The sequence below is a fragment of the Nomascus leucogenys genome, chromosome 24 (genome assembly GCF_006542625.1).
Source record: "Nomascus leucogenys isolate Asia chromosome 24, Asia_NLE_v1, whole genome shotgun sequence".
Lineage (NCBI taxonomy): Eukaryota > Metazoa > Chordata > Mammalia > Primates > Hylobatidae > Nomascus > Nomascus leucogenys.
This window is the reverse complement of record NC_044404.1, coordinates 28,979,907-29,004,825: the sequence shown is the minus strand read 5'-3', so window position 1 is coordinate 29,004,825 and position 24,919 is coordinate 28,979,907. Positions and strand designations below refer to the sequence as shown.

The 24,919-nt window shown below is 48.2% G+C and overlaps 1 protein-coding gene across 10 annotated transcripts in view; it reads left to right on the top strand.

The window, feature by feature from the left end:
* Positions 1 to 669: 669 nt before the first annotated feature.
* The window catches only part of MECR (mitochondrial trans-2-enoyl-CoA reductase), a 39,349-nt gene continuing 15,099 nt past the window's right edge, over positions 670 to 24,919 (top strand). For 3 of the 10 annotated variants that reach the window (XR_004028433.1, XM_012498479.2, XM_030805496.1), the window contains exons 1-4: positions 670 to 898; positions 10,941 to 11,024; positions 15,210 to 15,307; positions 15,762 to 15,893. Coding sequence is in view for 8 of the 10 variants with exons in the window: in XM_012498479.2 (XP_012353933.1) it covers positions 723 to 898; positions 10,941 to 11,024; positions 15,210 to 15,307; positions 15,762 to 15,893 (490 nt within the window). In the remaining 2 variants the exon portion in view is untranslated. Of the gene's footprint in view, positions 899 to 7,019; positions 8,427 to 9,859; positions 10,844 to 10,940; positions 11,029 to 11,759; positions 12,433 to 15,209; positions 15,308 to 15,761; positions 15,894 to 24,919 lie in introns of those variants that run through there. The other 7 variants (XR_004028434.1, XM_003271724.4, XM_030805497.1 and 4 more) reach the window with 6 other exon arrangements.

Genomic DNA, 24,919 nt, shown 5'->3' with positions numbered 1-24,919 from the left:
TTTGAGAGAGGGCCCTTCTCCTTGTGAGTCCTGTCTTGTATCTCAACAGAGTTTTTTACAATGCGTTCTCCCACCCACAATAACGTTCCTCTATTATTTCATCCAATCCTCACAACAATCTGGAAGGAGGCATATTATCCCCATTGTACCAACGAGAAAACAAATTGAGAGTTTCACTTGCCCAGGGTGGCCAAGCTAGGAAGTGGCAGTGCTAGGATTTGAACCTAAGTTTTCTGACTCCAAGCCCCATACTCCTGCCTCCACAGCAGCTTTCGTGTACTCTCCTCAGTATAGGAAAGTAAGCTTTGCCTCCCTATGCCGTTACATGGTAGTGGAGATTAAATGAGATAATACGTTAAAGAGCCTGGCTCGGTGAGCACTCAGTATATTATGCGAAGGGTAAACTGAGGCCAGGGAGAGTAAATGATTTCCTCCAAATCAAACACCGAACTGTAGACACGACTTTGGACCAGCCCCAGACTCTCCTTGTTGAGACAACAGCTTTAGCGGCCTCGCAAGCTCCGCACCCCCGGGTCCCTCCGGGACCCACACGCAGTCTAGCCAGGCGCCACCACGTGGGCAGCAGAGGAAGGAAACGCCCTTCAAAGGGAGCGTGGGGGCGTGGTCACCCGGCGGGGCAGGGGCGGGGCGCGGCGCAGGCGCGCGGTCGCTGGAAGATGACGTAGCCGGGGGCGTCAGGCTCTGTGTTGCTTGGAGGGAGCATGTGGGTCTGCAGTACCCTGTGGCGGGTGCGAACCCCCGCCCGGCAGTGGCAGGGGCTGCTCCCGGCTTCTGGCTGTCATGGACCTGCCGCCTCCTCCTACTCCGCGTCCGCCGAGACTGCCCGGGTCCGGGCGCTTGTCTATGGGCACCACGGGGATCCAGCCAAGGTCGTCGAGTAAGAGACGGCGCCGAAACCGGGGAAGGGGACTGGGGTTTCTGGAGGGCTTTAAGACGAGCTGCGGACTGGGAAGGGAGGGACAGGGTCCGAGGAAGGGAGCAGAGAATAGCAAACCGAAGCCGAAGCCCAGGGCGCTTTGGGTAGCTCAGAAAGACCGTACTTGAAGGTAGCTGAAGACCCGAGAGGCAATTATCAGGGTATTCATGGCTGATGTTTATTGATCGAATATTGTGTCAGGCAATCCCTTGTTTAAATGGATGCTCTCATTTAATTGTCACAACAATGTTTTGGTGTAGTTACTTGATTTATCCCCATTTTGCAGATGAAAACTGAGGCAGAAGAGGTAAAATCACTCGTCCAAGGTCACACAGCCAGTGACAGAGTCAGAATTTAAACCTATGTCTGACTGACTGACCTGCCTGAGTTCTTACTATTATTATTATTTTTTGGAAGAAGTTTTCAGAATACTTTTACATCCATTTGGATCTTCACTTGTCAGTAAAGAGTAGGTCATAGATCATTGTTTCCAGAGGGCAAGGGACTTGCCCATTGTGATATCGCTAATAAGTGACTGGAACGGGGACTGGAATCCATGGCTTCTGATTCCAAACTCATGTGAGTTTCTCTCCACTGCACCGTATGTGCATCTTGGCTTGGTTAAAAAGAGCTGCTTTGGTGCCATACAGACCCAAGTATCTATATTTGGTCAAATACAGGCTCAACCTCTTAGTAGCTGTGTGGTCTTAGAGAAGTCATTCAACTTCTCGTTACTTTTATGACTGTCCTCCTTCTAAAATTCTGTTGGATCTTAATTCATGCTTTTTGCATGTGGTTGATAAAAACAGTATGTCAGTTGCCAACCATTCTAAATCTGCACATAATAGCCATTCAGAAGGGCTATCGGGGCCACTGAAGTGGAGCTAAAGCAAAAGCACAGGTCTGGGAATCAAAATACTTGGGGTCAAATCCTTGTCCTAGCTTTGGATTTGGCAAGTTACTGAGGTTCTCTGAGCCTCGGTTTCTCATCTTTAAAAATGGAGACAGTACAAAGTTCATAGTGGTGATCACCTAAGATCTGGGTAGTGCTCTCCATCAAAAAACACCTGCATACTCTTGTGCATTACCTTCTTTTTAACTCTGATTCCCAGCAAATAGTTTGATTATTTTCCAAAGGATAGGCAAATGTGGTATTACTTTAATGGTTAAAATTCAGGCTAGAGCTGGGCACGGTGGCTCACGCCTGTAATCCCAGCACTTAGGGAGGCTGAGGTGGGTGGATCACCTGAGGTCACGAGTTCTAGACCAGCCTGGCCAACGTGGAGAAACCCCATCTCTACTAAAAATAGAAAAAAATTAGCCGGGCTTGGTGGTGGGCGCCTGTAATCCGTGCTACTCAGGAGGCTGAGGCAGGAGAATCGCTTGAACCCAGGAGGCGGAGGTTGCAGTGAGCCGAGATTGCGCCACTGCACTCCAGCCTGGGCAACAGAGCAAGGCTCCGTCTCAAAAAAAAAAAAAAAAAAAAAAATCAAGCTAGATGTTTTGACAGGTGGTGAGGATAAGCCTCAGATAAATTCAAGGTCATGCAATCAGCCTGGCCACATCCAGCATTACAGAAATTGAAAAGAACGTCAAGAAGACACATCAGTAAACTCCAAATTGTATGTTGATCGTAGGTAATAAAGCCTTGTGTCAGGGAAGACATCTCACTAAGGACTGTGTTGTAAGGAACTGGTACAGCTCTGATGAACACTCCTCCATTTCCAGGAATGTACCCCAAATGAGAACCATGTAGTGTCTCTCCCATGGACTTGTAGTTTGTGTCTGCAGCAGGACCTGCCACAAAACAGGTGTTCCTAAAATGTTAGTTCAATCTAAGTCTAAATTTCCAAAAAAAAAAAGTGAACCTTTTATTAAGTTCTGCTGTGGTGATGAGGAAGGCCTGGGAAAGTTCAGCTGAATGCAGTTGCCTCCTAATTGATTCCCTCGTCTTGGAGAGCCAGAGAAGCTGGAACAGACTGGTCTGTTTGCAGATGCCACTTAGGAACAAAAAAAGACAGCTCTATTATGTCTGTCTGTGGAACTTCAGTAATTTCCCTCTAGTTCAAAACATGATACTTCCGGCTGGGCGCGGTGGTTCATGCCTGTAATCCCCGCACTTTGGGAGGCTGACATGGGCAGATCATGGTGAAACCCTGTCTCTACTAAAAATACAAAAATTAGCTGGGCATGGTGGTGCACGCCTGTAGTCCCAGCTACTCGGGAGGCTGAGGCAGAATTGCCTGAACCAGGAGCGGAGGTTGCAGTGAGCCGAGATCGCGCCATTGAACTTTAGCCTGGGTAACAGAGCAAGACTTCCTCTCAAAAAAAAAAAAAAAAGATACTTCCACAAAGCATCATATTCAACTTTGGCTTCACAGCACAGTCACCATTTGTAGTGCTTTTATTTTTTGTATTTGCCCACATAAAATATCAGACAGCTTTTATTTTTTGTGTATATATTTATTTATTTTGAGATGAGATCACACAATGTTACCCAGGCTGGTCTTGAACTCCTGGGCTCAAGGGATCCTCCCACCTCAGCCTCCTGAGTAGCAGGGATTGCAGATGTGTACCACCACACCCAGCTTGACCTGTAGTGCTTTTAGAAAGTACCGTATGTATTCGTAGGCCCCACTCCTGAGGTACTTAGTAGGTCTAGGATGGCTTGGAGCATCTGTTTTTTTCAAAGCTCTCCAGGTGACTCTGCTGCCCAGGCCAGGCTTGAGAACCACTGCCCTGTGGATACAGATTGTCAGACAAGCAGTAATTCTCCCCGTGCTCCAGAAGGGCAGCTTTCCTTTCTGACCCAGATTCAGGCGGCTTTACTTGTTCTCGTATGGACTGAAGCCAGAGACTGGGATTCTCTTTGTAGTCATGTCTTACAAGGTTTAGGGTAACCACACTGTCACAGAAAGAATCAGGTGTCCTTTACACATCCTGGTAACTGGGTGTCTGGGTCAGGTTACACCAGGTAGGGGTCATGGGACTACCTAGAGTCTGAACAGAGCATTCTCAGAACCGGTGTGGTTTGTGATGCTTGCGCTGTGGGCCACTCCTCTGCAAGCAGGAGGGAAGGAAGGAGGAACAGCCTGCTCAGGTCTGAGTCCTCAAAAGGAGGCCTCCAGGTTTCTCCTGTTCTCACGTCCCTGTTTTCATTCCTGTTGGCCTCCAAACATTGCAGCTGTTCTCTCCTAAGCCATTTTCCCCTGTTGCTTAGTTTCTTTCCCTTTCTTCCAAAATGGGATTCCCTAAATAAGTATTTGGGCCTTTTTTATTTAAAAGATTAAACTGCAGATCTAAGTAAAGTAAGACTGTGCAGAAGAATGACAAACATTTGAGAAATTTCAGCGTTCTCCATAGCCACTGTCCCTTGTGCAGAGTTCTAGATTCCCTGTCAGATAGTTCCCAGAAACCCAGGGGCCAGGCACGGTGGCTCATGCCTGTAATCCCAGCACTTTGGGAGGCCGAGGCGGGCAGATCACCGGAGGTCAGGGGTTCGAGACCAGCCTGGCCACATGTCGAAACTCTGTCTCTACTAAAAATGCAAAAATTAGCCGGGCGCAGTGGTGCATGCCTGTAATCGTAGCTACTCGGGAGACTGAGGCAGGAGAATCGCTTGAACCCAGGAGGCAGAGGTTGCAGTGAGCTGAGATTGTGCCACTGCACTCCAGCCTCAGCGACAGAGTGAGGCTGTGTCGCAAAAAAAAAAAAAAAAAATTTCCCAGAAACCCTTAGTTCTTCTCTTGCCTTCTTTTTTTCCTGAAAGTCCCCTCAGAACTTTGCCATTCTCTGAATCTTCTGGTGAAAACAGCTTTCATTTGTTGTATACCTGCTATATAGCAAGCATTGGACTAAATGCCCCCTGTATATTACGGGGTTTTAAAACCACAACGATCCAGTTTGGTTATTATTACTTCCACTTTACAGATAAGGAAATTGAAGCTCAAGTAGATTGAAGGGCACTTATCCGAGATCACACAGCTAGGGTGCCCCTTCTTCATTAAAAGTCCTTGATGTAGACACATAGGCCTGAGGAAACAACAGCGGTCACCTCACATGATTTCTTTAAATCAGCTTTTTAAAATATTTTAAATAAAAAATATAGATGGGGTTTCACCATGTTGCCCAAGATGACCTCAAACACCTGAGCCCAAGTGATCCTTCTGCCTCAACCTCCCAAAGTCTCAAATGATTTCTGGGAATGAGATGGACTATAAAATTGGGAAAAAGGTCAGAAGAGAAGGTGAAATTGTAGGTCATTCAGGTAACCCCAAATTCCTATGCTATAGAAAGGGCAGCCCCAACCCTGGGAAAGTTTAGAAATACCATTCTCTGTCTCCTCCCCTTTTCAGGATCCCGAGGCTTTTGTAAAACAGCATCCTGATCATGGCTTTCTCACCTGCCTGCTGCTAGTACAACAGTGAAACTAAGCTGGAAAGCCCATGGACATATACCCATTCTGTCTTTGTTTTTTGTTGTTTTTTTGGGTTTTTTGTTTGTTTGTTTTTTGAGACAGAATCTGGCTTTGTCCCCCAGGCTGGAGTGCAGTGGCACGATCTCGGCTCACTGCAACCTCCACCTCCCAGGTTCAAGTGATTCTCCTGCCTCAGCCTCCTGAGTAGCTGGGATTACAGGCACGTGCCACCACACCTGGCTAATTTTTGTATTTTTAGTGGAGATGGGGTTTCACCATGTTGGCTAGGCTGGTCTTGAACTCTTGACCTCAGGTGATCCACCTGCCTCAGCCTCCCAAGTGCCGGGATTACAGGCGTGAGCCACTGCACCCAGCCTATCCATTCTGTCTTAAGCCAGATGGACTTTGGAGGAGCAGGTGGTGGGGCCCCAGGCTGTCCATTCTCACTATAGGGCACTGTTTACTCTCAGGAATTTCTTCTTTTTACAGTTAATATAAAGCAAAACTGCAGGTGACTTGATTTTTAAACCCAAATTTTAGTACTTTGGGAAAAAAATAGCATTTTGGGTTTGGTGCTCTGTTTAGAGCTCTTCATTGTGGTCATGAATGGAGTGGGAACAGAAGGCATTGATACAGTAAGTTGGCCAGCATGTATTCTTTGACAGTTTGCTGAGTGCAAGGCACTGAGGGTACAGAGTGGAATCTGTTGTGGTTGTTGCCCTCTGAGCCTCACAGCCTAATCCAGGAGAAAGGCCACCATAGTCCACTGGGATAAGTGCTGTGATGGGATGTGTTCAGAGTGCTGGGGACACCCAGAAGGGGGGTACCTAACCCCCTCGGGTTAGAGTGTTCTCTGAAGAGACAGGGTGTAAACTGAGTGCCCCAGAGATCCAGTGAGCAGTATATGAGGAGAGAATGTGGAGAAATGTCCCAAGCAGAGGAACCCGCATGTGTAAAGACCCCGAGGGAAGAGAAAACATGGTGTGTCATCAGTCCGTATTTGTTGACTGCCTACTGCACACTCATGTAATCCTGTGAGAAAGGTGTCTGCTGAAACCAGCTCAGAGGAGACTACCCTTAGATCACGGGGCTCAAGCCTAAGCGGATTCCACATCCTATAACTCACGTTACCTTCCATCTGGCCTTCAGACTAGGCTGTGGAGTTGAGGGCCAAGCCCTGCTACCCTGGTTTTCTCATTGTTGCCTCTGAAGGTGAAAGCTGCAGGCACACCCCCCAGGAATCACACAAAAGACTGGAGTTTTCCCTCTGTCCAGAGAGTCTGGGAGGAAAGCTGCCCCTCGGTGCCGCTCCAAGTTGCCTCTTGCCCACTCCTAGCAGCCCTCTGGGATGAACTGGCCTTTCCCACCCTGGGTGAGGAGGGAGGGGTCCTCATTTTAGAGAAGGAAAAGCAAAGATGACACAAGGTGAACCTGTGACTTGGGATGTTTCTTGCCTGTGTTCCAGTCCCACCTCTGCCACTAACTATGGCAGTGAGGAAATCACGTTAGTCTCCAATTATCTTCAGTTACTCCTTGATAAAATGAAGAGAGTGACCCAGGTTAGCAGTGGTAAATACGGGTATGTGTGCTGTCCCCATGCAGACCTTCACAGCCCCTTTCTGTAGACCTCAAAACCTACACTCGTCTTTATCACATTCTCCCCAGACAACGCTCTTCCTGCCAAGACAAGATGGGCCCTCAGCATCCTTCTCAGCATAACACCGCAGCCATGGAAATTATCATGAGACGTGAATCCTCTTTGCTCCAATTGTCCGGCTCTGACAATTCTATGGAAGTAACGCAGGCGCTGACTGCCTGCTCACCAGTGGTTGTTCCCGCAGCCTCCAGGGAGCAATGATTTGGTTTGAAATCTGGGATCCTGGGCACAAGATGTTACCAAGGACCCCTCCTTGGCCCTTGGCTGGTTACACAGTCAATAGCCCTCCCAGCTTCCAGCCAGACAGGAGCTGCATGGTTGTGTTTTTACCTGGCAAAGAGATCCAAGCAGCTTGCAGGCAGGGACCGTGCCCCCAAGAGTTGGTCCTCAGCAAGCTGAGTGGCAGATTCTGCAGCTCCCTTGTAGTGGAGTTTACGTGGTGTCAGCAGATGTGGAATATCATGGGGCCCACAGACTTTCTGGTCCTCTTAGTTTAGGGAAAGTAGGGGATTGAGAAGGTTTCTTTGCCAGCTGGGTAGAAACTTCCAGAAGTTGCCCTAAGTCTCTGATTCCTTCAGTTCAAAACTGAAGGCTCCTGTGCTAAAGAGCCAAAAAATGAGTCCTGAGTGGAGTCCTGGGAGCCGTAAGAGGCGCAGGGAGGGTGTGGTTGTGTCCAGCACACCAAACCACCCGGAACAAAGGAGCTTTGCTCAGGGAAAGGAGCTCTCCCGAGAGCCCAGGACTCCCTTCATTCCCTGGGAGCCAGCCCCTTACAAGCTGTGAGCTGAGGAACTTCGTTCCTTCACAACTGCCTAGTTGTGCCCTGCTTATTAATTATTAGTCAAATCCCAGAACAATGTACCTAGCGCACCAGGCATCACTGAATCACAGAGGGCAGCTTGGTGACCGGGGGACTGCAGACACACTGGGGAGGACCACATGAGAGTCAGTTACATTCACCCAGTGCCCTGTGATGACATAAACATTCTTGGTTCTGTGCTAAGTAGACGAGAAGGTCTCTGGCCAGCAACAATTTCTCCCTACCTGTTCTTCCTGCTCAAAATGGTATTGACCGTTTGATGTGATTGAGTAAAAGATGAAAGATAAGTACAAATGATTGCTAATTAAGTGTGGAACGCAGGAAAGAGATCTCAGCAGAGCTAGCTAATGCCCACCTTACACAGCAAGTATAACTGCCAGTCCCCAGGGTACTGGCCTCTTTTCCCCCCTCTCAAAAGGCTCTTTCTTCTGCCTGCTTTTGTCTCCCTTGTACTTCATATGGCATCACAGGTGTAGAGCCTTGGCCTCAAAGGAGCCATTGTGACCTTATCCAGGCTGGGATCTGTTGACTGAGGACAGTGGCATCCCCTTGAGTTGCATGGCGCCATTACACTCACAGAGGGAGGACGTGAACGGTATGGGGGAAGCAATTTGAGATCTAGCCAGGCTGGGTTGGGTGCCTCATTTGTACTCCGAAACATAGCCACTGTTTCCTTTGGTGAGTTTTGTTTTTTTTTTTTTTTTTTAAAGAACGAGGAAGAAATTGCTGTCATTATACTAGAGGTTTAACTCTTGGAACTCAGACTTGGTCCCTGTTTTCCCTCCTGTCTCAGCAGAATGGTGTCCTTGTCGACGTGGTTAGCACTGTCTGCAGGAACAGCAGTGTGTGTGGTGTTGATGGCGTTCCCTGGGGCGGGCCAAGGCTGGCCTCCCTGGTGAGAGGCAGCCGGACCCCCCTACCCCTAGGCTTGCAGCAAGTGTGGGGCCAGCCCCCACCACCATCCACCTGTGTTTGCAGCTTCAACTTAACTTCCCATCTCCTAAACCCTCACCCCTGCGTGGCCCTCTTCACTCTCCTTCCCTCCCACTTCGGTGAATCTCAAATGGCAGAGCTGCTGGGCTTCCCAGAAGACAAAGAAGAGAACGAAGGGCCCAGAGCATCGTTTCTCAAACTGCTGTTTGGGGCAGGCTGTGCTGTGAAAATACTGTAGTGTTCCCAGCCCGCGTTAAATCGGGAAAGCTCTGGATGACACAGGCCACATGGGTTTCTTTATTCCAGGACTTCTCAGAGCCTTTATGACTAACGTGTAGTCAGAATCTTAGAAAAGGGGCTTAGTAGGCAGCATTTCCCAAACTAATTGGATCGCAGGAAATACCTAACAGCCAGGTGCAGTGACTCACACCTGTAATCCCAGCATTTCGGGAGGCCCAGGCAGGTGGATCAGGAGGTCAGGAGTTTGAGACCAGCCTGACTAACATGGTAAAACCCTGTCTCTACTAAAAATACAAAAAAAATTAACCGGGCGTGGTGGCACGTACCTGTAATCCCAGCTACTCAGGAGGCTGAGACAGGAGAATTCCTTGAACCCGGGAGGCAGAGCTTGCAGTGAGCCGAGATTGTGCCACAGCACTCCAGCCTGGGCGACAAAGCAAGACTCTGTCTCAAAAAAAAAGAAAAGAAATACCTAACAGTATCTCCAAGAAAAATTCAGCACACACAGTGTAGTGAATGCTGGTGTAGGGTTCAACAGCCTGCATTTTGGAGTCTAGCTTAAGATCAAGACTCTTAAGCCGGGCGCGGTGGCTCACGCTTATAATCCAAGCACTTTGGGAGGCTGAGGCGGGCGGATCACGAGGTCAGGAGATCGAGACCACAGTGAAACCCCGTCTCTACTAAAAATACAAAAAATTAGCTGGGTGTGATGGCGGGCGCCTGTAGTCCCAGCTACTCGGAGAGGCTGAGGCAGGAGAATGGCGTGAACCTGGGAGGCGGAGCTTGCAGTGAGCCCACTGCACTCCAGCCTGGGCGACAGAGCGAGACTCTGTCTCAAAAAAAAAAAAAAAAAAAGATAAGACTCTTGAGCAAATTATTTCTCTGAGCCTCAGTTTCCTTTCCTTTAAATTTGAGTGATGCCACCCTCCACATAGGCATTTTGAGGACTGAATGGCAGTCAGTCCTCATGTATATAAAATGTTAAGCATACTTGGAGCTCAGTAAGCCATCGACATAAGTTGTCATTTCATTGTTCAGTGAAATCACCCAGAATAAGTTTTTCGACTCTCCTAGACTCCACCCACCCAGCCAACTCACAGTTCTGTATGTCTAGCCCTGAGCACTCTCTGCTCTGTATCCATACTGCAGGTCACCTGTGTCCCCTCTACAAATCTACTCTTCCTTCCTCCCTAGCTCAGCATTCAGTTGTCCAACCCAAAGGCCTGGGAGCCATCAAAGACTTCTCTTCCCTCCCACCACATGGAACTGGTCACCAAGTGACATTAGTGTCGCTTATTTAAGAGATTTTACGTTATTGAATTCTTCTGTCAATTCTCGTGGCTCTTATGCAGATTACACCTGTTGCCTGGTCTACTCCTCGGTCAGATTCTTTGTCATTCCCTCTGGCAGGAAAACCTTTTGTCTTTTCTCCACCCGCCCTGTAAATGCCTATTTATCCTTCAAACTATGGTATGCTTTCTTCCAAAGACCCTTTTCTAATCTTCTGTTTTCTTCCTCCCACCAGGCTAGACACTGTCAGCCAACCTCAGCACCACAGGCCTCCCTCTATTATAGCCCTTCTCCCAGTGTTTCCACGGATGGGTTCCCAGTCCATCAAGGCCCTGAGAAGGGGATTTTTTTTTTTCCCCTGAGACAGGGTCTCCTGTTGCCCAGGCTAGAGTGCAGTGGCCATTCACAGGTGTGACGGTGGTACACAATAGCCTTGAACTCCTGAGCACAAGCAACTCTCCTTCCTCAGCCTCCCAGGTAGCTGGGACTACAGCTGCATGCTACCATGCCCACCTTTATTCATCACGAAACCCCTTGGCACAGTATCTGGTACTTCGACTGTCCATAAATATTTGTTGAATTACGTTTACTTGAATTTTCCAAAAAGTTGCTGTCTTCCTCTCGGTGACTCAGTGATTCTTTTCAGAGGTATAACCAGGCAATGGTTTCAGAGGTTTCCTTGGATATTCCTACAATGGGTAACAGCTGCCGTTTCTTCAGCATCTACTGTGTAGGTACTTCCATAAATGCTTTACATATATTAACTCATGTAATCCTGTGAACTGAGTTCTCGTGTTATTTTACAGAGGAATATTCTGAGGTTTATCTAGCTGATAAATGACCAAGGTAGGATTCAAACCCAGGGCTGCCTGCTTCACTCCAGATCCGTGCTCTACCCATCATCTATGAACTGAGATCTACCTGTATTCTCATCTCGACCACGGTCATCTAGATTTTTAAGAAGTGCAGTCTCACTGCACATGTGATATGGATGCCTAGACTGAATGCTCTTAAGGATAATCTCCATCTTTATGTGAGCCCATCCTGCAGGACTATTTTCCTAAAAAGCCTAGAACAAGGAAGAGCAAGTTCAAATAGCTAAGTCCCTTTGGTTTGGGCCCTGCGTCTGATTTCCTAAATGACTGACACTTTTTTTCTTTTGAGATGGAGTCCCACTTTGTCGCCCAGGTTGGAGTACAGTGGCATGATCTCCACTTGTTGCAACCTCCGCCTCCCAGATTCAAGCAGTTCTCCTGCCTCAGCCTCCCAAATAGCTGGAACTACAGGAGCACACCACCACGCCCGGCTAATTTTTGTATTTTTTTTTTTTTTTTTTTTTTTTTTTTTTTTTTGGTAGAGACAGGGTTTCGCCATGTTGGTCAGGCTGATCTCCAACTCCTGACCTCAATTGATCCACCCACCTCGGCCTCCCAAAGTGCTGGGATTACAGGCGTGAGCCACCATGCCCAGTCATGACTGGCACTTATGCCACATTTTCTCACTAGTGAGAAAAGTTCGATCCCAGATGTTTGCTCAACAGTGAGTTAAAAGTTCTCTGCCCTCTGGGAACTAAAAGTCTAACAAGGAGACAGCACATATACACACATTTTGACTGCAAAACTAGGTGATAAGTAAAAAGAGCTCTGAACTCAGAGTCTGAAAGACCTGAATCCGAGTCTAAATTTGTATCTGCAGTTCCAAAATCCTGAAAGTTCTGGAAACTGACAGTTTTTTTCTGTAACTCATTTGAAGTAAACCTGATCTAGCATGAGGTTTTTATGTGGTCTTTATTCATCCCACTTAGCCTGAGTATTCCTACATTTTGCTTTAGAAACATTCATGTGTGTGATCACAGGGTGCTGCAACAGCCCCCAGTGGGTATGTGGATAATACACGGCCCTAACAGTTGTGGAAAAGGGATCGTGAACCTATGTCTTGTCCTGATCAATTGACAAAAATGTATGAAATGGCTTCACAAACTAAACATTAGTAAACTCATATGAGATAGTCTTAAATAGCATGATGTATAATTCTGTACAGTGGGAACACCCTGCAAGTGATTTTTTTTTTTTTTCTGTACTATGAAGAGGGTTGAAAGATGTCTTAAGGGGAGTAAACTTTGAACTGGGCCTTGAAGGGTGAGTTGAATTCCTCACTTCATAGAGAAGCTGTGGAAGAAACATTCTGGGCTGTAGGAAGAACGTATAGAAGATGTGCAGAAAAGATGTGTTTAAACAGCTTGAACACATGGATTTTGTCAGCTCACAGAAAACCTCTGATGATCTGTGAAAATGCAGGAGAGAAGCACTGTGGACAATATAAAGGAGCAGCTAGTCCAAAATCCATTTGCTTTGGGCAGGATTTTTCTTTCGAATGCAGACTTAATACACACATTGGGAGTCAAACATCACTATCTGGGCTGATGCCTCCTTGCCTGGTGCCCACCTGTTAGCGCTCCCTCCATCTCCCCGTAAGGCAACTGCAGCGGGTCCAGCCTGTGCTCATTTCACTGCCCTCTGCTTGGTATGGGGTCAGCCCCTTACCTGCTGGCTTCTCTAGATCACACTGCCAGGTTCAAATCAGGTCAGCCACTTGCTACTTTGTAGTGGCCACGAGCAAGTTGTTTACCTCTTAGAGCCTTTGTTCCTCAGCTGCAAAAGCAGAACAGTAGTATGAGAGCTATTGTAATAGGAAAGCTGGCAGGTAAAGCACTTAGCAGTGTGCCTGACTGGTAAGCACTGAATAAACAGTAGTTATTACTATGACAAGGACTCCCCGTCCTCCAGCTACGTGTAAATACATACATTCCTTAATTGAGTAGCTGGGACTAAGGCACACACCACCACACCTGGATAATTTTTGTATTTTTAGTAGAGATGGCGTTTCACTAGGTTGACCAGGCTGGTCTTGACCTCCTGACCTCGTGATCCATCCACCTCAGCCTCCCAAAGTGCCGGGATTACAGGCGTGAGCCACCGCGCCTAGCTATGATAAAACATTTCTTGATAAACCACACTTTTACCACAAGATCAAGCCTCCAGTATAATTAAAAGGTCAGATTTCTGCAGGAAGTAGGTGGAATTACATCAGCTTAGTTTGGTGATACTGTTGCCTAATGCTAAGAACCTCTTGTTGGCAGTTATATGTGTCTTGGGTAAGTAAAAATGAATTATGACTTAATAAATGCATTTGGGCAGAGGGAAGCATTGCAAACATGAAATCTTAGGGGTGTGGAGAAAGAAAGAAAGTCACTGGTGATTAAAAAGTCACAGGCCCCATGGGTCTAGTACACTGACCAGTACTATCTGGTTGGCAGAGCTCCTTTTTTAAAAAGCTTTTTGGAAATAACAAAAGTAACACATGCACATTGCCACTGGGCCTCCCTCAAAAGCCTTCTTGCAGGTTTTGCCCATTAAGCAACGTGTCAGTGGCATAAAGATGTTGCTACCGTGGTGTCCAAGACCCACCATGAGCAGAGGGACTTACCACTGACTTCACATGGAAGAGGCTCAGAGGGGGTCAGGTCCAAACCACCACTGCAGCTCTGTTTTACAAATGGAGAAACAGAAGCCTAGAGCAGAGAAGAAACGCGCCCATGGTGACCCAGGCATCCTGCGGTGGAGCTTTACACCCAGGACCCTCAGCCCCCTACCCAGGGTCCTTTCTGCCAGACAAGAATCCTCCTCCAGAAAGGACATCACTCAGAGTGAATCACGGCCACCCAGGGAGTTCTTTGTGAACTACACAGGCCATCTCCCCATTACTCCCACACTCTGCAACTAACAGAAATATCTCCTCTCCCCGGTATACGTTAGGACCAAGAATAAAATCAGACAGGTGGAGGACATGTCAGCTAGCCTGGGATTTCCCAGATATGCCTGTTGGTAAGAACTACTGGGGGTGCCCTCATCTGGAGATTCTGGCTCAGATCAGAGGTGGGCCTGATAATTTATATCCATGAGCATACCAGATAATTCTTACAACCAAGCGAGTTTTGGGAAACACAGGGCTCATCTAGGCCAGCAGAGGTTTCCTGTCCCAGAGTGGGCAGTGGGGTTGAAAGGCTGGGTGCAGTGGCCCACGCCTGTAATCCCAGCACTTTAGGAGCCCAAGGCAGGCGGATCACGAGGTCAGGAGTTCAAGACCAGCCTGGCCAACATAGCGAAACCCCGTCTCTACTAAAAAAAAAAAAAAAAAAATTAGCTGGGCGTGGTGGCAGGCACCTGTAGTCCCAGCTACTCAGGAGGCTGAGGCAGGAGAATCGCTTGAACCTGGGAGGCGGAGGTTGCAGTGAGCCAAGATTGTGCCACTGCACTCCAGCCTGGGCAACACAGTGAGACTCTGTCTTTAAAAAAAAAAAAAAAAAAACACTGTGGATTTTCGACTTGCAGTTAATGAGAGTCAACCTGTATCCTATGTTGATTTCTTTTTTTTTTTTTTTTTTTTTTTTTTTTGAGACAAAGTCTTGCTTTCTCACCCAGGCTGGATGGCACAATGTCGGCTCACTACAACCTCTGCCTCCCACGTTCAAGCAATTCTTCTGCCTCGGCCACTCGAGTAGCTGGGATTACAGGTGCCCACCACCACGCCCAGCTAATTTTTGTATTTTAGTAGAGACAGGTTTTTGCCATGTTGGCCAGGCTGGTCTTGAACTCCTGACCTCAGGTGATCTGCCTGTCTTGGCCTTCCGAAGTGCTAGGATTACAGGCGTGAGCCACCACGCCCAGCCTCCTTTTTATAACAGAACCGTATTATGGTACCTCTTATGGTACCTCTCTTTTAGAACAGAACCGTAATTCCCGGGCACACATGGCAGCTCAGAAATGTTGCCTGACCTACTTTGGGGAGATGATTTGAGTGAAACACCCAATCTAGCCTGGATGATATGAACATCTCCGTTTGGCTTTGTGCTTAGACTCAAGAACCTGGACCGAGCTGCTGTGGGAGGATCAGATGTCCGTGTGAAGATGCTGGCGGCCCCTATCAATCCATCTGACATAAATATGATCCAAGGTAACCTTGGTTTCTGTGGCTTATGTTAATTGGCTTTTTTGTTCAGCTGCCACCTCGTTTTCATTCCTTCTCAGGTGTGGGTGTGAAATGCCTGTGATTAGCAGCAGCTGTTCTCCAGATGAGCCGCCTGCAGGCTGTGTCAGCCTTGTCTGGCCTCCCTTTTCTGGAATGTGAGGCTTTTTGAGAAGAAGATTGCAGTGGGGAGTAAACTAAGCATTGTGAAGTGCCTGCGACATGCTGGTTTCACTTCATATGTTATCTGATCTTCATAATAACCATGAACACTAAAGAATATTGTCCCCCTATACAGACAAGCAAGCTAAGGCTCAGAGGTTGGTTAGGCAGACAGTCCAAAGCAGAGCCCAGATCAGGCCTAGGATGGCGTGGACTCAAGTCCATGCCCTTTCACTGCCCAAACGTCACTGGTTGACCCTTCAATGCTCTTCTCCCTCAGGAAACTACGGCCTCCTTCCCGAACTGCCTGCTGTTGGAGGGAACGAAGGTGTTGCACAGGTGGTAGCGGTGGGCAGCAATGTGACCAGGCTGAAGCCAGGAGACTGGGTGATTCCAGCAAATGCTGGTTTGGGTGAGTTTCTCCAGGTGTCAGCTGCCTATTCGTTCTTCCAGATCCTATTTCACCCACTCTGTCAACATCCACTGATTGGCTCAGTGTACCTGGGTAATGCAGGGTTTATTTATTTATTTATTTATTTTGAGATGGAGTTTTGCTCTTATTGCCCAGGCTGGAGTGCAATGGCGTGATCTCGGCTCACCACAACCTCCGCCTCCCCGGTTCAAGTGATTCTTCTGCCTCAGCCTCCTAAGTAGCTGGGATTACAGGTGCCCACCACACCCAGCTAATTTTTGTGTTTTTAGTAGAGATGGGGTTTCACCATGTTGGCCAGGCTGGGTCTCAAACTTCTGACCTCAGGGATCCGCCTGCCTCAGCCTCCCAAAATGCTGGGACTACAGGTGTGAGCCACCACGCTTGGCCTTGTTTTGTTTTTTTTTTGAGACAGAGTCTCACTTTGTCACCTATGCTGGAGTGCAGTGGTGCGATCTCGGCTCGCTGCAACCTCCACCTCCCAGGTTCAAGCGATTCTCTTGCCTCAGCCTCCCGAGTAGCTGGGATTACAGGTGCACACCACCATGCCCGATAAATTTTTGTATTTTTAGTGGAGAGGAGTTTTTTTTTTCTGAAACAGAGCCTCGCTCTGTCGCCCAGGCTGGAGTGCAGTGGCGCAATCTCGGCTCACTGCAAGCTCCGCCTCCCGGGTTCACGCCATTCTCCTGCCTCAGCCTCTCCGAGTAGCTGGGACTACAGGCACCTGCCACCACGCCCGGCTAATTTTTTGTATTTTTAGTAGAGACGGGGTTTCACCGTGGTCTCGATCTCCAGACCTCGTGATCCGCCCGCCTCGGCCTCCCAAAGTGCTGGGATTACAAGCGTGAGCCACCGTGCCTGGCCTGAGAGGGGGTTTTATCATGTAGACCAGGCTGTTCTCGAACTCCTGACCTCAAGTGACCTACCACCTCAGCCTCCCAAAGTGCTGGGATTACAGGCGTGAGCCACTGTGCCCAGCCTGAATTTTGTTTATACATGGAGATGAGCCAAAAGTCATTTCATATGGAGGATGTAAAATGAGCAAAGACACAAACGTGAGATTGGGAAATGGTGGAAAATCCATCGTAGCCTCAGGAGAGGGTTTGCGTATGGGAGAAGATTGCACAAGTGAGAAAGAAGGCCAAAAAGGCAGGTTCAATCACATGAGCCCAGGAGTTCCAGGCTACAGTGAGCTATGATCGCACCATTGCACTCCAGCCTGGGCAACAGAGTGAGACCCTGTCTCTATTTTTATAAAAAAAGGTAGCTTGGGTCCACATGGGGTAAGGCCCTGCCCAAGCCAAGCTAATGAGTAGGGTTTTCTTTGATATATTATAAGGAGTCATAGGTGAGTTTTGTTTTTTAGCACTTAACAGTTTTCAAGGCATATCTGTTATACACATACATCCTCACAGCAGCTACAAAAGGGAAGCAGGACAGGTATTATCCATCCATTGGACATAAACTGAAGCTTCAGAAGTAAAGTCCTGGCCCAGACTCAAACAGCAAAGTGAGAGTGCCCACTGGATTCTTTCTCCTGGGTTCCCACTACACACCAGTGTTATGATCTTCTGGGTTGTAACTTACAGTGACCCAGCTCAAACTTGCTTTAAAAAAAGAAGTTGGGGCCGGGCCCGGTGGCTCACGCCTGTAATCCCAGCACTTTGGGAGGCCGAGGCGGGCGGATCACGAGGTCAGGAGATCGAGACCATCTGGATAACACGGTGAAACCCCATCTCTACTAAAAATACAAAAAAATAGCCGGGCATGGTGGCGGGCGCCTGTAGTCCCAGCTACTCGGGAGGCTGAGGCAGGAGAATGGTGTGAACCCAGGAGGCGGAGCTTGCAGTGAGCCGAGATCGCACCACTGCACTCCAGTCTCTGGGCGACAGAGCAAGACTCCGTCTCAAAAAAAAAAAAAAAAAAGAAGTTGGGGCCGGCCGCGGTGGCTCACGCCTGTAATCCCAGCACTTTGGGAGGCCGAGGTGGGTGGATCACCTGAGGTCAGGAGTTTGAGACTAGCCTGGCCAACATGGTGAAACCCCGTCTCTAATAAAAATACAAAAATTAGCCAATTAGCCGGGTGTGGTGGCACACGTCTGTAGTCGCAGCTACTCAGGAGACTGAGGCAGGACAATCTCTTGAACTCAGTAGGCGGAGGCTGCAGTGAGCCGAGATCACACCACTGCACTCCAGCCTGGGCAACAGAGCGAGACCGCATCTCCAAAAAAAAAATAAGGCCAGGCGAAGTGGCTCATGCCTGTAATCTCAGCACTTTGGGAGGCTGGGGCAGGCAGATCACCTGAGGTCAGGAGTTCGAGACCAGCCTGGCCAACATGGTAAAACCCTGTCTCTACTAAAAATAAAAAATTAGCCAGGCATGGTGGCATGCACCCGTAGTCTCAGCTACTCAGGAAGTTGAAGCAGGAGAATCACTTGATCCCAGGAGGCAGAGGTTACAATGAGCCGAGATTGTGCCACTGCACTCCAACCGGGGCAACAGAGTAAGACTCCATCTCAAAAAAAAAAAAAAAACGTTAATTGATTTGTGGAACTGAGAAGTGTAACAGGTTGAAAGCTTCAGGTTCAGCTAGATCGAGGAACCCCAGTACTATCAGAGTTGTGTCTCTCACTTGTTCTCAGATGAGATCTCCCTACATATTGATACAATCAAACCAACAAATATTGGCCACTCTCTTTGTGCCAGGCACTGCTCTAAGCACTTCATGTATATTAACTCAATTGTTCCCACAACATGAGGTGGATACTTCATCATTCCCACTTTTCAGGTGATATAACAGTAAATGCAACAGAAAACTGTAAACTCTTAAGCAGTTTATCCAAGATCACCCAGCCAAAAGTGATGGAGTTAGAATTCAGATCCACTCTGATACATACCTCTCATAGATGGCCACCAGCAGTCTGAGCTTCATATCACCCTAAAAACAAACAAATGAGCATATCCTCCACAATCATGTCCAGCACAACCATATCCATCCCCCAGAAGGGCCCTGAATGGGCCTTGCCCATCCCTGAACCAGTCCCCTGGGGTGGGGTAGGGCCACTCCGGTTGCTCTGATTGAGTCTCTCACCCTCCTCTGTGGTACAGAAGGTGGGGCCTTGTGGTTGACAGCCCCAGAGATTAGGAAGGAGCACTTGTAGAAAGAAAAAGATACTAGGCAGGAAAAAAAAAAACAGTAATAGGAGTCTACTACAAGCTCTTTGCTTCTCTGAGATCAGGAAGGCTGCCAAGAATGGCTCCACCGTCTCCTACACCCACCTGGCGGTGAAGGAGCTCAGCCATTTGAACAAATTGAGAGCTGCAAGGATTCACTGGATCCTGATGCCAGTGCTTCGGGCCAGCCCCCGTGCTGAGTGAAGGTCCTATCAAGGTGAGCAGACAGTTCCTGCCCTCAGAGTGCTCTTGGCTGGCAGTGAGAGGCCCAGGAAAGGAAAAACAACACTTAATACAATACAGTATTACAAGTGCTATAATCACAGGATTGACACAAAGACAAGAGTCCTCTATCTTGGAAAGCCTGAAGAAAGGCTTCCCAGAGAAGTGATGCTTGAACTCAGTCTGGAAGAGCTGCTGGAAGTGCAGGCAGTGGGCTAGGTGAGGAGGGCCTTCCCAGGCACAGAGTACAGCGTGTGTGAATGTAAGTGATGAGAGAAGGCACAGCACTGGTGGGGAACTGCAGTTAGCTCAGGGTGGCTGGCTCATGGGTGCGAGTGGGAGAGGAGTGAGATGGAGCTGGAAAGGTGGGCTGGGACTGGATCCCGGTGGGCCTACATCCGCAGTGCGAGGGGTACCAACAGAGAGTTAAGCAGAGGAATGATTTGATAGGATTTGTGCAATGCAGAGAATGGTCTGGAAACCATTGGTCTGGAAAGGCAGAGGGTGGAGGCAGAAAGCCAGTGAGGAGGTGGGCAAACAAGTCAGGCTTCAGATGATGAAGTGTGAGGGTCTGAATAAGACAGTGCCATAGGGCTGGAGAAGAGGGCATGGAGTCAAGAGCTAAAGTAACAGGACTTGGCAATACTTTCAGTTTGGAGAAGAGAACAATAAAGGATGTCTGCCAGGTGTATGGGTAATTGTACATGTGGTGGTGGGGTACCCAGAACAGGGATTCTTCCCTGGAGAAAAGGTGATTCTTTTGTTTTGTTTTGTTTTTCTTTTGAGACAGAGTCTCGCTCTGTTGCCCAGGCTGGTGCAATCTCGGCTCACTGCACCCTGCAACCTCCACCTCGTGGGTTCAAGCAATTCTCCTGCCTCAGCCTCCCGAGTAGCTGGGACTACAGGCGCCCACCACCACACCTGGCTAATTTTTGTACTTTTAGTAGAGACGGGGTTTCGTCTTGTTGGCCAGGCTGGTCTTGAACTCCTGACCTCAGGTGATCTGCCCGCCTCCGCCTCCCAAAATGTTGGGATTACAGGCGTTGAGGCACTGCGCCTGGCCAACAGGTGAGTCTTTTAAGCAAGGTGCCAGCCGGAGAGGATGAGGATTTTATAATTGGGAGGACTGCAATTAACTCAGGGTATTCAGTAAACATTTTGTGAGCATCTGCAGCATGCTGGGCTCGAGGACACAGCAGTGAACAGACATGGTCTTTCTTCTCGTGAAGACTGCCATTTAGTAAGAGTGGCAACTATTAAACACGTAAGTTCTTAGCCGGCCACAGCTTGGTCATTTTTCATGGTTCTGAGCTGCCCAGCTGTTGCCAAGCCCATAGCCAGCCTTTTCCCACATGCAGCCAATCCCAGGGGAGACTAGACCAGATGGTGGGGATAGATCTTTGCCAACTGACTTTCTCCTTGGGAAATATGCAAAACCTTCCTGAGGAAGCACAGAGCCTTAGAAAGTGCACTGGCTTTGGAATCAGGGGCAAGTTCTCTTTCCAGCTCCACTGTATGACCTGATTTAAGTCACAGCTACTTTGAGCCTCAGTTTTTTCATCTCAAAAATGGGACTAATAGTCACTGCCTAGCATGTCTCAGCAGTACTCAACTGAGAATATATGCAATGATCTTTGCAAATGCCAAATTTCTGTGTGCATTAGATCAGGAGTTGGCAAACTTTTATCTTAAAGGGCCAAATAGTAAATATTTTAGGCTTTGTAGGCTATACCATCTTTGTGACTAGCCAACTCTACTATCGTAAACAGCCACAGGCAATATATAAACAATTGAGTGAACATGGCTGTGTTCCAATAAAACTTTATTTACAGGAATGGGCATGGTGGCTCATGCCTGTAATCCCAGCATGGGAGGCCGAGGCGGGCAGATCGCTTGAGTCCAAGAGTTCAAGAATGGCCTGGGCAACTTGGTGAAAGTCCATCTCTACAAAAAATTAGCCAAGTGTGGCAGCGTACACCTGTAGTGCCAGCCACTGGGGAGGCTGACATGGGAGGCTCGAGACCAGGAAGCAGAGGCTGCAGTAAGCCACACTCCAACCTGGGCAACAGAGTAAGACTCTTGTCTCAAAACAAAACAAAAAAACACTTTATTTACAAAAACAAGTGGTGAGGCAGATTTAGCCCACAGGCCACAGTTTGCTGACCCCCAAGTTCAATAATGGAGATGGTTAAGGGTCAGTTGCATATGAGTGAGGAATTGGGAATCCTCAGAGCTAAGGTATGGGAATTAGCATCATTAAAGGAAAACAATGTGTGTTATACACCCACTGTGTACTAGGCATCGTGATAGTCTCTGTACAAATGTCTTTAGTTTAATCTTCACACTATGACATAAGTGTTACTCTCTGCATTTCACAGATTAGGGAAATGGAAACTCAAAAAAGGTGAAGTGATCATTCAAAGTCACACACTAGTGAGTGGCAGAGCCAGGGTTTTTAAGCAGGTCTCTCCAACTTCAAGCCTAAGAGTTCTACTTGAAACCCTGAAAGCCCTTGTCTCTGAGCACGAGTGCTGCCTCCCTCCCACCCAGAGTCTCTTGAGAAGAGGCTTAGGGACTGCTAAGCCCCAGAAATCCATATCAAGGGTTGGCTTTCCATTGTCTTGCCATAAGGGGAATTAGAAAATGCCCTGGATTTCATATATAGAAAGCCCTGCACTAAGCATTTGGTGCACGGTAGAGTGCAGTAAGTGTTAGCTGAGATGAATGGGAACAATGATTTGAAGGCCAGTCCAGGGGAAGCCCACAGGATGCTGGGGCACTTCCTGGATTCCAGAGGAATCCTCGCCTTTTCAGTCTCTTATTTTCTCAGCCATAGACCTACTCTAGGATTGACACGGCCTTCTCTAAAAAGTGTTCCTGGGCCGGGTGCAGTGACTCACGCCTATAATCCCAGCACTTTGGGAGGCGAAGATGGGCGGATCACAAGGGCAGGAGATCAAGACCATCCTGGCTAACACAGTGAAACCCCATCTCTCATAAAAAATACAAAAAAAATTAGCCGGGCATGGTGGCGGGCCCCTGTAGTCCCAGCTACTCAGGAGGCTGAGGCAGGAGAATGGCATGAGCCTTGGAGGCGGAGCTTGCAGTGAGCTGAGATCGCGCCACTGCACTCTGGCCTGAGCGACAAAGTGAGACTCTGTCTCAAAAAAAAAAAAAAAATGTGTTCCTGCCTCCTGTCCCCAGTTCTTGGTCACTAAAGCCCACATTGACATCCCCGTTTCATATAGCACAGTTAGTGATTACCCAGGCTGCCCCCTGCTTCCCACAGCTGACCCACATAGGACCAGGACACCATTAGAATCCCAGCAACTAGATAGTGAGCAGACATGCCCAAGAGCTTTGGAAGCATAGGCCAAGTCCCCGAGCTGCCACAGTGACCAGACGCTGAGCCAACAAGGCTCCAAGCAGTTTCCCTAAGGTGACACAGTGAGGACGTTGTGGAACCAAGGCTGGAGTCTCTGACTCCAAAGCCTACCCTCTTCACCCCTTCTTCATACAAGATCCTGCCCGTGTGAGTGCAGACCCCTCACACAGTCCCCACCAAATCCTATTGATTCTGTCTTTAAAATAGAACTCGAATCCATCTTCTGTTCCTCATCCCCATGGCCAAAGTCCCAGTCTAGGCAGCCATCATCTCATACCTCGACCCCCACAAAGACCTCTGGCTTCCATGCTGCCCCTCCCCACGCCACAGTCTTCACCCAGCAATGAAGTGATCTTAAAGAATACATCGGATCATCTCAGTCTCCTCTTAAAGCTTGTTACAGGCTTCCCACTCACTCATTCACTAAAACAAGATCAGCTCTCCCTACCACGGCGCTGAGGTCATGTTCTCATACCACAGGTTGTGACCCATTCGAGAAATCAATCTAGTGAGTTGCAAATAGCACTTTTTAAAATTAAAGTTGAGCAGCAAAGAATAAAAAATAGCAGAGTATCTCACATATAGTAAGGGTAAGTATTCTGTAAAACACAGGCTTGTGTTACATGTATATTCATGTATGTATATGTACGAATTCACAGTGGAACTCATGGTTACTGTGGGTCAGAATTCTGAAAGTCTAATATCACCTGCCCGGCCCCTGCCGCATCAGCCAAGCCAGCCATGTCTCAAGCCACTGTTCCCATCACTCTCCACCCTGCAGTGCAGCATCATCCCATCCCAGTCCCGTGTCTGTCCTGCTGCAGCATCTCTGCATCTGCTGCGTCCCCTACCTAAGATGTTGCTTGTGTGCTCTGAGTGGGTAGCACCTCTATCCTTTCACGCTTAGCCTGTCACCTCCTCAGAGAAGTATCCTTGACTCCCATCTAAAGTAATTCTCTTGATGTTACTGTCTCTTTATACTTTATCATTATCATATCTGCTTTTTTTCACCTGTTCGACTCCACTAGAATGAAATTAAGGAAACTGTCTGTGTTGTTCAAGTGCCTGGGTGCAAGATAAATATCTGTAGATGGAAGGAAGGCAGCCCAGATACCCAGGTTCCAGCTCCAACTCTGCCTAGATAAGCCAGGGGGCTCTGGGCAAGTCACTTCCTCATTTCCTCCCCTGTTGCATGAGGGGTTCAAAGCGGATGCTCCATAAGGGCCTTCTCAGTACTGACATTCTAGAATTCTTTTGTCTGGAACTGGAATGTGGGCTGGAAGTTGAGACTCATTTCTTTCAAGGTTATAGAATTTTTCATTTCCTTATCTCATTTGATTCCTACTGTAGCTCCTGGAGGAGGCGAGTCAGGCTGTTCTTGCCTGTGCCGTTTACACATTAGAGTAACTGATACTCAGTGTCAGGAATTTTCTCAAACCAGCAGAATAGCAAAACCAGGTTTGGCATCTGTGCTCTTGACTTCTACTTTTATGCTTTCTTCCCTAAAACCACCTGAGTCAGGCCAGGCTCGGTGGCTCACGCCTGTAATCCCCGTACTCTGAGAGGCCGAGGCGGGCAGATCAGCTGTGGTCAGGAGTTCGAGACCAGCCTGGCCAACATGGTGAAACCCGTCTCTACTAAAAATACAAAAATTAGCCGGGCGTCGTGGCAGGTGCCTGTGATCCCAGCTACTCGGGAGGCTGAGGCAGGAGAATCGCTTGAACCCAGGAGGCAGAGGTTGCAGTAAGCCAAGATCATGCCATTGCACTCCAGTCTGGGAGACAAGAGCAAGACTTCGTCTTAAAAAAAAAAAAAAAAAAAAAAAAACACGTGAGTCAACCTGCTCTAGATGAGAAGAATGAGGACTGTGTAGGAAAAAGGGGGCTTTCTCAGCTTCTCCTGCCCTGGTGGTAACGTTACTACTGTCTTACCCTTAGATTGCAGCAGTTTGAGGTCATTAACTACCTGCACGGTGACATTAACTAAATCTAATGGTAACTCAGAGAAGCAGCCTCTCTGAATCGCCCTTACAATGGTATTTGGCATTTTTTGTTTTGGTTTGTTTTTTGTTTTTTGGGTTTTTTTGAGACAGGGTCTTGCCGGGTCACCGAGGCTGGAGTGCAGTCACACAGTCATAGCTCACTGTGTCCTTAAATTACTGGGCTCAAGCAATCTTCTCACCTCAGCCTCGTGAGAAGCCGGGACTGCAGGGCATCATGGGAAGCC